Source organism: Papio anubis, chromosome 14 (assembly GCF_008728515.1).
Source record: "Papio anubis isolate 15944 chromosome 14, Panubis1.0, whole genome shotgun sequence".
Lineage (NCBI taxonomy): Eukaryota > Metazoa > Chordata > Mammalia > Primates > Cercopithecidae > Papio > Papio anubis.
In genome coordinates this window covers 90133335-90151013 of record NC_044989.1, presented here as the reverse complement: position 1 = coordinate 90151013, position 17679 = coordinate 90133335, and the positions used below count along the sequence as shown (strand labels likewise).

The following is a 17679-nucleotide window of genomic DNA, read 5'->3' as shown; positions in this document are numbered from 1 at the left end:
TGCACCCCCGCTGCCCCCCTGTCCCAGCACTCACTGTCATCCATTTTCCTCTTGTCACTGCCAGGCTGAGCGATGCCCAGGAGCCCATTGATGGAGTAGGTGGAGCCCAGGGAATCCGACTGGGGTGACTCTGGAGGAGTTACAGCTGAGCTGGGGACTGCAGCGGAGGAGAGGGAGAGAGTCAGGGGTGGGACACTCCTCAGTCCTGGGTGACTCTGGAGGAGTTACAGCTGAGCTGGGGACTGCAGCGGAGGAGAGGGAGAGAGTCAGGGGTGGGACACTCCTCAGTCCTGGGTGACTCTGGGGGAGTTACAGCTGTGCTGGGGACTGCAGTGGGGAGAGGGAGAGAGTCAGGGGTGGGAGTGACACCACTCACAGGCCTGGGGTGACTCCAGGGTGACTGCGGGGGGTACGGGGAGAGGGTCAGGGTGCAGGAGTGACACCCCTCACAGCCCCTGCTGACTCTGTGGAGGAGGCAGCAAGCCGAGCCATGGACTGAGCCCCAAAGGGGCTCAGGTCCTGCCTCCAGGGGGCCTGCTGGTGGGAGGGATTCTTGGAGTCAGAGCTGTCTCAAATGTTTGCACCTCTCCATAGTTCAGTGAATCTGCCCTGGGAACAGGCCAGACTTTGTCGTAGTGGCACAGCTCAGTCCACACATGGGTTTGTGAATAGTACTGTGCACAGCTGTGTCTGTGTGGGTGTGTCTGTGTGTGCCTCTGTGTATATGTGGGTACACTGAAGGATGTGTGTGCATCCAGGTCTCTCAGCACTCACTCAGCGTGTGTCCGGGGCTCAGGGACTTGGTGGCCACGCAGCTGTCCATAGGGAGGTTGAATGGTTGCTGTACTTTGGTCCGGATGATTCTGTGATGAAGAGAAGAAAGGCCATGAGAGAGAAGAGGAGGAAAGAGAACTCATGGCTGCCCCAGACCCAGTTGCCTTTTTGACACCCCTTTGGGTATCTCAAAGGCACTTGAAACTCAACTGTTCACAGTAAAGTCCGTGACCCTACTCTGCACGCCTAGTCCTCCCCAGTTGTCCGTATTTCATGATTGGTACCATCAGTCGTTCAAGGCCAAAACAGAGATGGGGCTTAACATCTGCTTCCCTCTCTTTCCTATCAAACCCATCATCGAGTTCTGTGTTTTGACCTTGTGAACCTCGCCAATGTTGACCCCTCTCTTCTTCTCTCCATCAGCACCTTAGTGCATGTCACCACCACTGTTCCACGGTCACTCACTGGCCCACGCCCATCCCCTCTTGATCCTTTCTAAGTGATTCTCCCTACTGCTGCCACAGTGGACTTTCTGAAATGCAAGTTGACCACCTGCTTAAAATCTGCCAACAGTTTCCCATTGCTTTATGACCAAACGCAAGAAGGTATAACACAGCTCCCAGCCTCTGAAAGGCCACCTCTGCTGACATCTTCAACTTCAGCCTATCTTATGCTCCCCTGCTCTCTATCTACTGGTTTTCTTTTCTTTCTGTTTTCTTTTTCTTCTTCTTCTTTTTTTTTTTTTTTTTGAGATGGAGTCTCACTGTTGTCACCCAGGCTGGAGTGCAGTGGCGTGATCTCAGCTCACTGCAACCTCTGCCTCCCAGGTTCAAGCGATTATCCTGTCTCAGCCTCCCAAGTAGCTGGGATTACAGGCACCCACCACCACACCCAGTTAATTTTTGCATTTTTAGAAGAGATGGAGTTTCACCATGTTGGCCAGATTGGTCTCAAACACCTGACCTTAGGTGATCCACCTGCCTTGGCCTCCTAAAGTGCTGGGATTACAGACATGAGCCACTGCACCTGGCCTATCTACTGGTTTTCTTTTGATCCTGTTAGCCACAGGGCCTTTGCATAGCTGTTTAAACTGTTTTCACCTAGTTCTCTTATTTTTTCTTACTCAGGGGAAGACTCATGACCTTCATAAACCAAATAATCCTATGCTAGCTTGCATATCCTCATGTTCCTTTTCTTAGCAGGACTTACAGCTGTATTTTTACAATATTTTTTGTAGGTAGTTGATTAATATCTGTGTTCTCATTAAACTGTAAGCTCCGCAAAGATGGGTTTTGTGTGTCCCCAGGACCTCGCACAAGATGAATGAGTGAATTATGTGCGAATGAATTAATGAACAAGCAAGTAAGTAAATGATTGATTGAGGCAGTGAGTGAATCACTGAGGGACTAAAAAAATGAGTGAATGCTTGAATGTGGGCCGGGTTAGGGGTCTGGTGGCTTAGAAAAGGATCAACTCATGAATATTCTTTTATTGAATGAAAGAGGATGTGGTGTTTGAGGAAGGAAACTGTAGATAGCACACTATGGCTTGGGGCCAGGGGGAGGGTGCCCCACAGCATGGGGCAAGGCAGGAGGCAGGGAGGTATGGTATCTGCCTGGAGCCAGGTGTGCTCCCTGCCTGATTCTTCAGCATCAGGTCCCTTCCCGGCCTCTGCTCCACCCAAGCCAGTTCCTTCTTGTTTCTTTCCTGATTTCCCCAAAGCCCAGGGGCCCCAGCCTGATGCCAGAGGCTGCTTTCTTTCTTACCTATTAATGGAACTGACACTGGGCACAGTGTCATTGTCACAGACGCCCTCAGCCAGGAGCCGGTCTCGGATCTCCCAGGCAAACATGGTAGGGTTCTGGCGTTTGTAGTCCCCAATCTTCTCCACCACCTTGGGGGTGGCCACCTTGGGCTTGGAGCCCCCTATCACTCCAGGACGGATGCTGCCAGTCTCGTAGTACCTACTCCAATAGAGAACCCCAAAGAATTACCCAATAAGCAGGTGGGGTCTTTAGACAGTGACTTAGCCAGAGCCTCCCATCTCTCTAAGGCCTCTGGGGAGGGGTATGAGAGTGAAACGTGCCCCCAAGGCTGTCCTCAAATGCTTAATATGCATGGAACTATCTGTTTCCCTCGCATGGGTAGGTTCATGCTACTGCCAACCCAGCACCCTCCGCTAAAGGCCTCACCTTGGCTTCTCTCTCTCTCTCCCCTCTGACCAGTCTCTTGTGTCCTAGCACCTGCAACAGCCATCATATGGGACACAAAAGATTTCCCTTATAAGAAAGGAAATCTTGGTGTGCCTGATGTGTGAATGACAGGGGCACAGCAGTTTGCTCTATCCAGCTTCTCTTGGCTAAAGCACGACTTTTTTTTTTTTTTTTTTTTTGAGACAGGCTCTCACTCTGTCACCCAGGCTGGAGTGCATGGGACAATCTTGGCTCACTTCAAACTCTGCCTCCTGGGTTCAAGCGATTCTCCTGCCTTAGCTTCCCGAGTAGCTGGGATTACAAGCGCCTGCCACCACACCCGGCTAATTTTTGTATTTTTAGTAGAGACGGGTTTCACTGGGTTGGCCTGGCTGGTCTTAAACTCCTGATCTCAAGTGAAACGCCCGCCTTTGGCCTTCCAAAGAGCTGGGATTACAGGCATCAGCCACCAGCCAATGACTGTTTTCTTCAGCCACTTAGAAAGCTAGCTGAGGTCACTGGACGCTCTGCTCTATCTTGCTGGTTCACCTTTGCCCTGTCCAAGCTTGAGGCATATCCCTCACCCCCCGGTCGCTAGTTTTCTATCAGGTTTTAGCAGGTTCAAGTTGAAGCTTCTCCTCATGGACTCTGGAATCCTGACCTTGCTTGGATCCCCAGCCAGGTCCAGCTTGTTAAGCTGAGCCTCCTCTTCTGGGGCCTCCACCCTTCCCCTCCCTTTATCCTCCAAGTAGTTGCTTTGGCAGATCAACAGCCTATGTCAGCATATCCTCCTCTTCTTGTTGTAGAAACTGTCTGCTCTCATCTGCATGAAAAAGAATCTGGCTCTTTAAAACTCCATTCATCTGTTGCTTCCATCCGGGACTCATCTCCTCTGGGACACCACAGCCCATCACAGGAATCCCCTCTCCCAAGCCCAGCAAAGCATCACACCTTTCCCTAACTACTTCAGGAAGGGAGCCAGGGTTTTCACGGTTCAGAGAACAGTCCAGGTCCCTTTGCCTTGTCCAGGGCTCCTCCTAAATCCACCTAAGGGTCAGAGCAGGGGGACAGGCACGCGCACACAGAGCTGACTGGAAGCTCTGGCACAGAGGCGTTTTTAATGGAAGTGGCTTTGCAGACTGGAATCTGTGACTGTGTCAGCTCAGAAGCAGGCCTTTGCTGCTCCTGGTCTCTCCTGAACCTTTGGTTCAGTGGTTCTCAACCCTGGCTGCAGAGAATTAGAGTCTCTGGCTGGGGGCGGACGGGTTGGGGAGTTATAAACCAAAATTTGGGCCTATTTCCTTTAAGTTCTGATTTAATTGGTCTGGGCTGGGGCATAAACAGTATTGCTATTTTTAGAATCAGCCTTCCTCAGGTGACGCTCATGTGCTGCCAGGGCTATGAAGCACTGATCTGGGGTCTTGGGGAATTATGGTTTGAGAAGCATAAACTCAGATGTCCCTCTTTTAGGGGTTAGACCTTGGGAGCTCATCTGACTGTGTGTCCCCTCCCTAGTGGCCCAATTTCCCTAGGTCTCGGTAGGAGGAGGACCTTTGGGGAAGATTCTCCTGCCTTAGAAGAAGAGAAGCCTACAGCAAATGAGACATAGAGCAAAAGAGAAGAAGGGAGAGGGAGAAAGTAAAAGGATAAATGGACAAAGAAAGAAGGAAGGGCAGAAAACAGTAGAAACATGGTGGCGGGGTGGAGGCCCAGAAGGACCACCATAACTGTTCAGGTCTCAGGACCAAAGCTGGACATTGGGAGCAAATCCCTATTCCCCGGGAGGGGAATTCTCCAGCTGCCCTGACGTCAGCTGAAGAGGTCAAGCCCTGCAGGGAAGGCAGCCCGCGGTGAATTTCGTGCTTACCTGCCGAGGATCTTGCTGACACAACCATGGCTGACGCGGAGCTGGCGAGAGATGTCACAAGGCCTCACACCCTGGTGGGCCAGGTCTACAATGCGCTGGCGGACCACTTCCGGCAGGGGTCTGCCGTTCACAAAGGCCCCTCCCAGCTGGTTCAGCCCTCCATGGCCTAAGGAGACAATATTCCCAGGGACAGTTGTCAGGGCCAGGCAGGAGTTTGGGTGGGGATTAGCTATGAGTGCAGGTGCGGGTGTGTGTGTGTGTGTTTGACTGTGACCACGAAATCCCACGGCCAGGCCCTGTGGGCCCCTCTGCAGTTCTTTCTCCCAGGATGCTGGCACAAATGGTATGTGATGCTCATCCCCCACGATGGGATGGTGTCACAGGAGCACCTTGGGCTTGGAGACTCTCCGGGCAGACTCAGCCCTTCACTCCAAATCACAATCCCCTATTTTCCTCCCTCTGAAAAGTGTGTAAGGAGTTGAGGATGTGGGGTCTTCCCATGCCAATACTGAGCCGTTTGACCTTCAGAAAGACCCCTTCTCTTCTCAGAGTCTCTTTTCCTTTTGTAAAATGAGGGCACAGGTGATTTTCACCTTTCTCCTTCTCCTCATGGAACCAGATTTTAAAATACTACCCCATTGAGAAAAACAAATACAAAAGAATAAAAGTAGAACCTCTCTGGTAGAGCTTGGGCAGAGAAGGCCTGAGCCCTATCTGTGGACTTCTGGCCTAAATGACCCCCAAGATTCCTTCTTTCTCTAACAGGCCAGAGCACCAGGGACCTGCTGCAGGGTCCTCACAGGCATAGATAGCACTGGGTTCCAGGATGGACACGGGGGCTACAGGCCACTGTGGAAATCTGTCCATGTCATGGATGGATATGTGTACGCGTTCCCTTAGCTGCTTTCCTGACTTGGCCTCTGCTCTCTGGCCCCAGCCTATGTTTCATTCTGAGCCCATCTATCCAGTCAAATCCATATGAATTGAGTGCCAACTATGTGCCAGGCACTATACAGGTCCCTGACGATACCAAGGTGAATAAGGCAGACATGATCCCTATTCTTCCCTCATGGGGTTTATTACAGTGAGGTCCCAGACCAGCAAACAACCAGTTAACATATTTTGTGACCACTTTTGGGACTGGTGACATGCAGAGAGTTATGGGAACCACTGGAGGGGAACTTGACTTGGCTCAAGGAAACACAGAAGGGTTCCTGAGGAGGTCTAAGCTGAGACTGAAGATAAACAGGTACTAGCCAAGTGAGGGAGAGAGGGGAGAAAACTGTTCCAGGCAGTGGGAACAGAATGTGCAAAGACTCAGAGGCAAGAGGATACTTGTCTGTTAGATTTTCCAACATATTCAACTCTATAGTCCCTAGAACCATTTTGGGCTAATTTCAGGGCCGAGATTTCTGTTTTTCTCATGAGGAGATTGGGGCTCAGACAGTTTTAGTGATCTGATTTATATGTGTTGTTTAACTCAGCTTATATGAGGAGGAGCTGGGATCCAACCAGAATTTAAGGCTCAGATCAGGGCTGCTCCTTGAGGGGAGCCCTGTTCTGGGGCTAGAGCTACACCTGGACGCTTGTCATTGGCATTGCTATTTTGTGCTGAACATGCCATGGTCTTTTCACAATGGGCAGGATTTGGTGATATGACTGGGAGGGTAGAGCCCTGGGGTGTAGGAGTCAGGGAGCGGACAGGTGAGAAGGAAGAGCCAACCCCAGGCTTCTGTGTGAACCAGTTAAAGACTATTTATGGCCGAGGGTGGGAAGTGCCTTTGCTGGGCACACAGTGCCCATTATCACCCACTGGCTTAGCACATTCAGAACTGCCTTGCAATGTCTCCTCAGGGGCCCAAGCTGTCTTCAGCAGAACACTGACTTTCCCTCTAATAAAGGGGGTGGGAGCTGGGCATGGTGGCTGACGTCTGTAATCCCAGCACTTTGGGAGGCTGAGGCGGGTGGATCACCTGAGGTCGGGGGTTTGAGACCAGCTTAACCAACATGGTGAAATCCCGTCTACTGAAAATACAAATAATAATAATAATAATAAAAACTAGCTGGGCATGGTGATACATGCTTGTAATCCCAGCTACTCGGAGGCTGAGGCAGTAGAATCACTTGAACCCCGAGGTGGAGGTTGCGGTGAGCCGAGATCGCATCATTTCACTCCAGCCTGGGCAACAAGAGCGAAACTCCGTCTCAAAAAAAAGGAGGGTGGGAGTGCTCTAAGCCTCTACCCTGGGCAGTAAATCAGGAGGAAAAGCCCTCTGGCCAAACACCCAGCAAGAAGGATGCAATGATCCATCTTCCTGGTGGAGACAACGGGTGAGCCTAGGTACAGCTTCCACCTGTGCCCATCCAGGCAAGCCTTCCTAGTGACTGCTTCTCCACTGGGGCTGGAAGAGTGCTTGGAGGGCCTTTAGGAGAGCCCAGATGGTGGGCAGAGCGGCCTTTGCCCAGTCCTAAGCCCATTCCTCTGGTCTTCACTGGCCAGAGTGCCGTTTATGAATTGCTGCAGCCGTTTGCCCTCACTGCATCATTGTTGCCTTCCGGTTCTTTTGGGTCCAGGCACTGAACACAAGGGGGCGCCAGACAGCCACCCAAACACAGACAAGAGTCCAGCTTTGTCCTTATTTTCCAGAACTTTCCCTGCTGTATCCACTTAAACTTAGGTGTTTGTGCTGGGACCTCTACATCTGGAAGCGAGGTTTCTTAGAGGTGAGGGTTCTTCACCTCTACAAATGTGAAGCAGGTTTAAACAAATTCCATTTTGGGGTGGCAAGAATTGGGTATTGTGCCTTAAAAAAATGACGCTGTAAGCTGTGTGGGCCATTGCCCTTAATTATTATGAAGGACTGACTCACATCCTTAGAAACCCAAACCCTGAGAGGTTATTTACGGTTATCAGCAAGCATTGTAGTGCTGGGAAAGATGCATTCACATTTCTGGCCCCTAAACTGAATTCTCTGGTGCTTGTTTTATTTGACTGCCTTCTGAATGACTTTGTGTTACTGTAGGAAGAGTCTTGGGCCTGATCCCTTCCTTGACACTGCCTGTTTTAGTCTTATCATTCGAGAAAGTGGGTTTTATTTTTTCAACCTTAGTGTTTTTATCTATCGAATGGAGCTTAACAAAACTTATGCCTGCTGCTGACTTAAACTCCTATAAGAAGATAGGGGGGCTGGGCATGGTGACTCATGCCTGTAATCTCAGCACTTTGGGAGGCTGAGGTGGGCAGATCACGAGGTCAGGAGATCGAGACCATCCTGGCTAACACAGTGAAACCCTGTCTCTACTAAAAATACAAAAAATGAGCTGGGTGTGGTGGCGGGCACCTGTAGTCCCAGCTACTCCAGAGGCTGAGGCAGGAAAATGGGGTGAACCCACAAGGCGGAGCTTGCAGTGAGCCGAGATCGTGCCACTGCACTCCAGCCTGGGTGACAGAGCAAGACTCCATCTCCAAAAAAAAAAAATAGGGGGATCAGGATGGAGAAGTATTTATTTAGATAAACAAATCTTGCTATAAATGTAATGTTTTTCTAATTTGTAATATTCCCATGGTTGAATGTTGTGACCCAAGCTTGGGACTAGGTATAGGAAGTGTTTTCTCAAACTTCAGTGTGCATCAGAATCACTTGGCAGTGAGGCTTATTAAAATACTGAGCACAATGCCCTAAGTTTCTGAATCAGTAGGTCTGGGATTGAACTAAGAATTTATGTTTCTAAGAAGTTTCCACATGGTGTTAATGCTGCTAGGCCAGGGACACACTTTGAAAACCACTGGTTTAGTCCAGGTGATGGCTGGTAAATTAAACATAAGAGAATAACTCTTCATACTCCTCCGACATTCTTCTAAGAATAATAATGATAGTTTGTATATTATGGTTTTCATTTCTTTTCAACTCAAGACATTGACCAAGTGCCTGTCATGACTCAGGTACAAAGCACTGGGAATACAACCTTGAACAAGACAAGAATCCTGGCCTTCAAGGAACTTCGAACCTTTTGGGAGATATGATAAGATACATTAGGAATCACCATGTTAATGGTGACCTTTCTTGAAGGATATGAGTCCAGGTGCTCGCGGAGCCCATAAGTGGTTAGAGGGAAGCTGCAAGGAAGAGTATCTAGGAGGTAACTAGGCAAATAATTTTCCTCAGGGGGAAGAAAATCCATGCGTAAAGTCTTGGTGCCTTCAAGAAATTGAAAGACATTTAGTGTGGCTGTAGGACAGGCAGGAAAGAGAATCTGGAAAGAGCCTGCTGGCTGCAGATGGAGATGGTCCCTATGGTTTGAGGTTTTGAGCTGAGTCCCTGTAATGGAAAGGCTTTCATCTTTCCTGTGTCCGGTGTGGGGGAGTGGACTCTTCTGGGTGAGTCACCACCAAATGCCCAGAGGTGGGTGCAGTCTTCCTTCCTGCACTGGGGTGGGGGGACGATTGGTGCCCACTGTGCTGACCACCTTTTCATGCTGCTGCAGATGGGGTGGGCTTTGAGGCCGGAAGCCAAAAATGAGTAGGAGCCTCCTGGTTGGGCGGGAAGTGGGGTGGTGGGGGGAAGGTGTGACCCAGGAAGAGGTTTGAAGCCTCATAAGCGGACTCTTTGTATGTCTGAAAGATTGTGAGTGGGGAGGTGGGGTGGGTATGGGGGAGGAAGACAAGACCGCCTGGCCGGATGCAAGCAGGTTCCTGAGTGGAAGGTACTCAGACAGGAAATGCAAGCTTTCCTGTGGTCAGAGAGGACTTATCTTACAGTAAAGGGATTGGAGCTCAGCAAAGTTCTAGGTGAAGCTTGCTGTCCAGAAACGTATCCTTTTGAAAAGTGACCATTCAGGGAGGTCTTAGGACTTTGTTGGTAGTTTCTTCATCCTTTATAGAGCTCCGAGTAGTTGGGATGGCAGAAAGAAAAGAGACAGTCATTGACCAAAACTCTTGTTACATGCACCAATATCCAAACCCTTAAGATGTGGAAATCCTTTCCCCATGTCCCTATAGTCCTTTGCACAAATTCCTATGATAGCACTGACCGCGTTGAACAGCAACTTTCTCTATTTGGGTTTCTTTATGAGTTACTCAAAGGCAGAGGGCCTGTCTTTGTCTACTGTAATTAGTGTTTTCATATATACAAGTGGTAGAAAAATGGTTTACATTGGTTATGGTTGTTGCATGGATTCCCACGATTCTGCATGATGGGACCCCCAAATCCCATGCTTCAGTACTTTCCCCTTTATCCTTTTGCTTTATCTGTTGCCACTCTGCCCAGTTCTAAAGTGGCAATGGCTCAATGTGTTGTTCTGCAAAAGTGTCCATTGAACTACCTGGGGCTTTTTGACACATAGAGTGTCAAGGTGGTGGTTGAGCCTTGGCAGGGCTATAGTGAGAGGTGCAGTGGCCTTTTTGGGTGCCCTTCAAATCATGCCAGGCCTATTCCCCTTCTACAAAGGAAAGGCCTTGTCCAAACAAATCAGTCCCTGGCGTTCTCGGCTTGGTGTTTTTCCCTTCCCCGACTGCTCATTTGCAGGTCTGTGATCTCCATGTGCCACCTCCCAGCTAATCCTCTTGACTTGGTGCCTTTCTGGAGTAAAGGCCAGGGCCTGTGCCTCCAACTGCTCCTGAAGAAAGTGTCCCAGGACCATGGAATCCCAGTGTCCAAAGTCTGCACACCAGATCACGCCAGCATACATAAGGTTATGGGTTACCTGGACACATGAGACCCCTGGACTGGGTAAAAGGGGCTGGCATGCTGGAAAGCAGCATCCTGCATCTGCTGTTACCCCCAACTTGCTGCACGACCCTCGGTTATCTCTGTGCCTTACAGTTGTCTTCCTAAGGGAAACTGGAACAGAAAGACAACAGCTAGGCAAAGCTGTGGCTTGTGTTTCTCGTTGATCTCTTGCCCTTCTACCTGTTCTGGAATCCTACTCCATCAATTATCCTCCCATTTTAAAACATTACTTACCTCTTCTTTTCTACCAGGTCCTTCCCCTAAACCTACAAATGGAATTAAAATAATTTATGTTGCCTCTCCAGCCCCTGACCTCAAAATAAATTAAACAAAAAAATTCTTCCCTTGACCATGATACTCTTCTTTCCTATTGTTTTCAACTAAATTTCTCAAAAAGCAGCCATACTTGCAGCCCATTCCTCCCTTCACATTCCGTGCTCAGCCTGCTCTGTGCCTCCTGCTTAGCATGTGCTTGGTGATGAGTGGCCATGGATGGACAGTGAGTGGTTGGAGGGTGCCATGTGTTCCCTTTTGAAGAGATTTTAGTGACAATCCCATCTCCTGATTCCTTATACCTTCAGTCTAGGCTTTCTGTTTGCTTTAATGAGGTTCTCTTCCCTCATTTGCTCCATGACGTATGTTTTCTCCCTTCAGGCTTCTCTCTGTTCTCAGTGTTTCTCTCCCCCTTCATGGCCATCCTTGGTGATCCCACACACTCTCATTGTCGTACCTACTACCCATCTCCTGATGGCATCATGGGCATCCCAGGTAACCCCAGTCAGGTCTTTCCCCCAACTTTTGTTTTCAATTTCTATTGGAGATTTCCTCTTAGGTGATAAGGGGGCTCCTCCTCTAGTGTTGTCTTGGTTGGTAACAATACCAGCTGTCATGCAAGCTCAGGGCCTGCCCCTTCCACTCAGCCTCCTGCCACCTGCCACCACACTCTCTGTGCTGCACGGTCATCAGTCTTCTGCATGACCTTGGAAGTAACTGTGTCCCCAGCCTTGGGGCACTTGCACATGCTGTTCCCTCCTCCTGGAGCTCTTGTCTCCCCGTCTTAGCTAGTTAACTTCTGCTCATCCTTTATATTTCAACACTGAGTCACTTCCTCGGTGGCTTTGCTTTATCCTACAGAGTAGGTGCAGGCTTCTGTTTGGGTATTCTCATAACATGTTCTACCTTTCTTGAATGGCAGTCATAGAAATGTAGCATCAAATATAACTGATGTTTGGAATCTGGTTGAAAATGAGAGGAAGAAAATGTCTCATAGTCAAGGGAGGAATTTTGGGGAGAATGGGGAGGTATCATAGATAAATTTAATTGCATCTTTAGGTCCAAATTTTTATTTTACATTTTTTGCATAACCATAACTGTATATGTATGAATCATAACTGTCTTCTCTCACCAGATTGAAAGCTCCATGAAGGCAAGGCTTCTTTCATTTTGATCATTATTAAATTATATTAGGTATTCAATAAACTTATGTCCCATGAATCAACTAATCACCTTTATCTTTTTCCATTCTCCACATGTGAAATACTCACAAGACCACTTTTTACCTCCTAAATATTTACCTAACCAATATCTCCCTGCCTGTCCCCAGCATTCATTCGCTCATTCATTTATCCATTCTACATATATTTTTTATGCCTACCATGTAGCAAGCATTTTAATAGAACTGACTATATAGAATTGATTTCTACCTTCGTGGAGCTTCCAGGTTAGGGATAGGTAGGCTGAAGATGGGTATATTTAAAAAGTAAATACAGAAATAAATGTGTAATTGTGCTAAGAAGAACACAACAAGGTGCAGTGTTAAAAAATACTGGGGTGGGGTGCAAGAGAAAATGAGTTCAAGCTGATTAGGAAGATGTCTGTAAATGACATGTAACCTGCGTGGAAGGTGAGTAGGAGTTAACTACTCACCTGGACTCACTGGTCTCCACATCCAACCTTGCTCAAGTGAACCTTTGCTACCCAGCTGGGGAGCAACACATCTAAACCCTAGTCTGGCCATATCACTCCCATATTTAAGAATCCTTGCAAGACATGGCGTCATTTTCTTCATGGCAAAGTCCAAGCTACTAAATCTTGAAGTCAATGCCCACCACTACCTGACCCTGACTTAGTGTTCAAGCCTCATTTCTTACCTGTGTGAGCATTGAACCTGATGCCCTAATAACACAGAATTGTTTGCCATTCTTTTGCCACATCTGAATCCTCTCCTGGTTCCTTGACTGTGTCCTCCATGCCTGGAGTGCCCGTCCTCACCTTCTCCTGATTGATTTCCATTCATGCTGTAGGAGTCAGTTCAGGAAGCTCCCTCCTACAGTAAGTCTTCCCTGGCTTTCCCTGCCTGCTCTCTTTGGTCCTTTCTTTTAAATAAGCCAGGACATAATCTCATTAAGCAGAATATAAGTGCCTGCTGGTTATTGAAAGGAAAGAAGAAAGGAAAGAGAGGAGGAAGGAAGGGAGGGAGGGAGGGAGGAAGGAAGGAAGGAAGGAAGGAAGGGAAAAAAGAGGGAAGGAGGAAGAGAGGTATAGAGGGAGGGAGGAAGGGAAGGAGAGAGGAAGATCCACAACAAGTTTAGTGAAGCCCACACCTTCTTTGCCTTAAACAGAATTCTGTTTTCCACAGACATATACTCATAGAAACGAGTTACTTAAAGAGGATGGTCCAGATTCCACAGTCCAAAAAAAAAAAAAAAAAAAAAGAGAGAGAGAGAGGTTTGCCCTTCTTCTGAAGGAGTCAGGATATGAATGCAGAGGTCTTCCTGTTGGCTTACATATCAGACCTTCAATGTCAACAATAAACGTGTGAGCACTTGCCAGGCTCACACTGTTGAGAACAGCTTTATGGTTGAATGTGGCAGTGTGTTCTGCAGGAGTCCTCTGTGAGATTAATGCTACTCTTGCCATTTTACACCACTAAAGAAACTATCACTGACTCTAGTCTTCGGATTCTGAGCCAAGAAGTCTTTTTCTTCTAGCCTTGGCCATAGAGACTCTATGGAGAATAATGGGAAGTGATCTACACAGACTCCTCCCTCACTGGGTTGATAGCTTTGTTGGGAAGATTTTAACATCCATCAAAGGAAAAACCACCAGAGACAGCTCAAGTTAGGGAGGCAGAGGGTTAGCAGCAAATACTACTCCTCCTTAGAACTCAGGCATTCCAGACTCGGAGATACCATGAGAAGTTTCTGACTCAGGACTGTGTGGGCCATGCTGCAGGCTTATGCCTGCCAGGGCTCAATCAGAAAAAAAAAAAAAAAAGTGGTCACCAGTTCTCATTGCCAAGGAGCTCAGTATTGTGTTCAAGGCCAAGGACATGATCAATCCAGTCTTAGAATCTGGTTTCCTCAGATCTCTTCTGGTATCAGCCAGGGCTTGATCAGAGGACAGAAACCTTCGTAGGTATTTCAACAAAGGGGCTTTAATATGGGGAATTGTTGTCTGGTGTTGGAGGGCTGTAAGAGCACAAAGGAAGCACTGAAATAACCCAGAGATAGTAGCTACAGGAAGCAGCAACTGCCCCTTGGGCTGGAGGAAGCAAAAGGAAGAAACTGGAGTTATCAGAATACATGCTTAGAGGAAGGGCCTGTGGAGCTGGGACTTGGATCTCAGAAGGGCTGGCACATTGCAGCTGTTCCTGGGGGTCATGTGCGACTGGCTCTGGGAGAGCTGAGAGCTGGAATCTGATTCAACTACTGCTACTGAGGTATTGGCCGACAAGAGCCACATACAACAACAAGAAGAAAGTCCTTCCACTATCCTTTAAACTTCTACTACTTTCCAGGTGGCCCATTTATCAGTCCCTCGTGTGTGTGTGTGTGTGCACGTACATATATAAAAAATACATATAGAATATATATAATATATATGAAATATATTCCTATATAATATATATGGAATATATATAATATATATAGAATATATATAATATATATAGAATATACATAATAACACCCAAACTGAGAGGTAGCTTTCAAATCTGTCCTCTTGCCCTGATGAGTGGGTGAGGCTTATGTATTCATTTATTTCCATTCCTTGAAGCTACATGGAGGAGAGAGTCGGAAACCCTTGCTTCACCTCTGACTAACTTATGACTTTGGCATGAATTTCTGTCACTTCTTTCTGTCTTTCCTTCTAGGTGTGCCCAGTGATCTAAATAACGTGGTGCACGTGTAGCACCTGACACAGGACCTGGGCTTCAGTAGACCCTCCACAAATGTTAGCCATTACCCTCACCACCGAGACCCACCATTTCCATACCAGACACTGCTCCAGGTTCTGGGGACATAGAGGGATGAAGACAGATGGGTCTCTGCCCTCTTGGAGGTTATGGTTTTATGGGAAGATTCTTTTTGTAATGATTTCAAGTTAATTAACTTATTTATTAGCAAATGGCAAAGCTCCCCAACCACTATCTGCCCCTCTTCTTGCCTGGATTGATTTCTCTTCTAACTCTTCCAAAATCCTTAGTAATGATAAAAGGGCAGGGTTCTGGGATGCCCGGGGGGGGGGCAGGAAATAATCCCAGCTCCTTCTTTCCCCTTCTGGCGCCCATGACTAGGCTGTTACTGATTGACTCCTGGCTTGTTATTGCTGCTGTGTGCTGGTCTTGGGGGCTCTGTTTCCCTGGTGGGGTGCCTATGCTCTTTAACGCAGCCCAGGAGGACCCTAAGATGTGAGGCCATGAGGACCAACTCCAGTTCCTTGTCTACTACACTCTGAAGCTCAGGCGGATATAAGAGGGTCTTCCAATAGAATATAAAATTTGGCTTCCCTAGATGCTTCTGCCTTAGATCAGCCCAGAGGGTGGCTGTGGTGGAGGGCTTAGCACTATTCTTTCATCCCCAGGAGGGAGAGGGAGCTGGGGAGGGACAGGGGAGGGAGATAGAGGATGGATAAAGAGGCTTCCTTTGGATTAGACTCTATCTGGGAGAGAATCAAACTAAGCTCGTATTTCACCAATGTTGGACCTAAAAGAAGAGGAAAGAGGGGGAAGGAGGGAGGAAGGGCTATCTTTAGTTCCCAGCCCCTCTTCCGCATTAGTCAATGCCTAAGAATAATAATTATAGTCAGGATAATGGGAGGTGCTTATTTGGGGGCCAAACTGAGTATTTTACATGCATCTTTTCGATTAATTCTTACAACAACCCTTTGAAGAATGAAGTACGTTATCCCCATTTTACAAATAAGAAGATGAGGAGCAGAGACGGCATGTAACAGGTTCAAGGCTCCACCCTTACAAAGTGGCATGACTGAGATTCAAGCTGAGAGCGCTCAGATGCCATAGTGAATGCTCTGCACTGCTTACTTTTGCCCACCCACCTCCAGTGCCACCCCTGGCAGCAGCACTGTATTCCAAGAATAGCTAGACCTCTCCCTAAGAACGAATATGCCCTTCCGTCACCTACCAAGTATGGGTGCTTTCCAAAACTCACTTCCAAATCCTCTCTAGCTTTTCATTATCTTGGGGCCTAATTTTTCCTCTTTAAATTTTCTCCAGTCAGAGAGGGCACCTAATTTCTTTATTTCCCTCCACTCTTGCGCAGTGGCTGGTTGTCCTCCATTCTCTTTGTTTACATCCATTGCTCCCTCCTTTCTTCGCAGTCTTTCCCGCTCTGGGTTTGCATCCCTGCCCTCAATGTCTCCCAGTTTCCTTGCTTTCTTTTATTTCCCTCCTGCTTGCTGCCTCCCCAGTTCTTACCAGCTCTCTGTCCCAGTCCTTTCCTGTCAAAGATGGCAGACTCCTCCAATGCCACTGATCCCCTACCCATCTGCCTGTAGTCTTCCTTTCTCTCTCCCTCCCCGCTGGCTCTTTTGGCCATCCCCCTTCCCTGCATAATCTTTATTGCTTGCATGACTGCTCAGGTTCTTTATCCCATCTTCCCCTCAAAGGCATTCGCAGCTCCGCTGTTATTCTTGTATTAGCATTGAACCCATTAAAGCTAATTTGTTTGCCCTAATCTCCATTTATTTTTCCCTAGTTGATATTAGATTTCCCTTTCTATTGCTCCAGCATGATTTTCTCTTTGTCTTCCTAATGGTCTACCCCCCTCTCTCTTCCTCTATTAATCTGGTTGGCTTCACTGTGTGGTTTCAAGGCCTTTCTCCGCCTCCCCCAGCCCTTAGATTAACCCTGTCACCTCCCTCCCAGGAAGGGCTTCAGTGTGTGGATTTCTAGGGATGGAGCTGCTTCAAATGTCAATAGACCTCTAAGCTCCTTAAGAAAAGTACTGCTTGACATGAGGCCCTGCCTTTTCCTGGAGCCAGGCTAGAGGCCTTGGGAGCACAGGGGCCAGAGAGCTTGAGGCAAGTGGGACACACTTGCCTGCTCTGAGCCCAAAGGTCACCAAGTCCAAGGGTTCCCTGGGTAGGGTCGCCTTTGGTGCTGTCTCAGAGATTTCTGGAGGTCTCTTCAAGCTGTCTAAGATCCTATAAATTATATTAGCAATATAAGGGATATAAAGTAACAGCAGATGGGCCACTTTCTCCCTTTAAGATCGGGCACCATTTCCCAAGCAGGGGACTCCCTTCCTTTCCTTCCTGCAGGAGTCATGCTCCCCCTCTGTGGATGTGGCCTTGGGTATGGCTACTCCACACCCTGCACTCTGGCCTTCAGAAGCCCAGGGAGAGAAGCCAACCAGGAACAACCTTCCAGAACCTTCTCCATCCTCCCACCGACCTTCCCAGCCCCTGTCCTCTCTTTGAATCTCGTTGTCAAGTTCTTCCTCCAGACGCCTGGCTCCTTGAGGGGAGGTGCAGCTTTTATCTGACCATGCAGGCGTGCTTTGCAGTGGGTAGAGTAGTGCTTTCCTCCTCCCAACTGCACACTGGAATCACCTGGAGAGTCTAGAAACTTCCCGCCTCAGGTCAGTTCAGTCAGAATCTTTTGGCATAGCATCCCTGAATCTGTAGTTTTAAAAATCTCCTCTGTTGATAGCCTAGAGTTTATATCTACTCTGTGGATGTCAACGAACACTTATTGAAAGCAATAATTAATTGATTAAACATGAACTTCTAGTCAGGGGCGGCAAATGGAGCTTCCCAGTGCTCCCTGCAGGTTTACTAGAGGTCATTCTTCCCAGATCCTTCCCACTGAGCTTCC

General features: G+C 48.1%; 1 protein-coding gene across 4 annotated transcripts in view; it reads right to left on the bottom strand.

Moving 5' to 3' along the window:
• The window catches only part of PAX8 (paired box 8), a 66896-nt gene that overhangs the window by 30144 nt on the left and 19073 nt on the right, over positions 1-17679 (bottom strand). For 2 of the 4 annotated variants that reach the window (XM_017947869.3, XM_017947870.3), the window contains exons 3-6: positions 4834-4999; positions 2541-2741; positions 775-863; positions 35-157 (exon numbers count right to left, since the gene is read on the bottom strand). In XM_017947869.3, coding sequence (XP_017803358.2) covers positions 35-157; positions 775-863; positions 2541-2741; positions 4834-4999 — 579 coding nt within the window. The remainder of the gene's footprint in view (positions 1-34; positions 158-774; positions 864-2540; positions 2742-4833; positions 5000-17679) is intronic. The other 2 variants (XM_003909154.5, XM_003909153.5) reach the window with 1 other exon arrangement.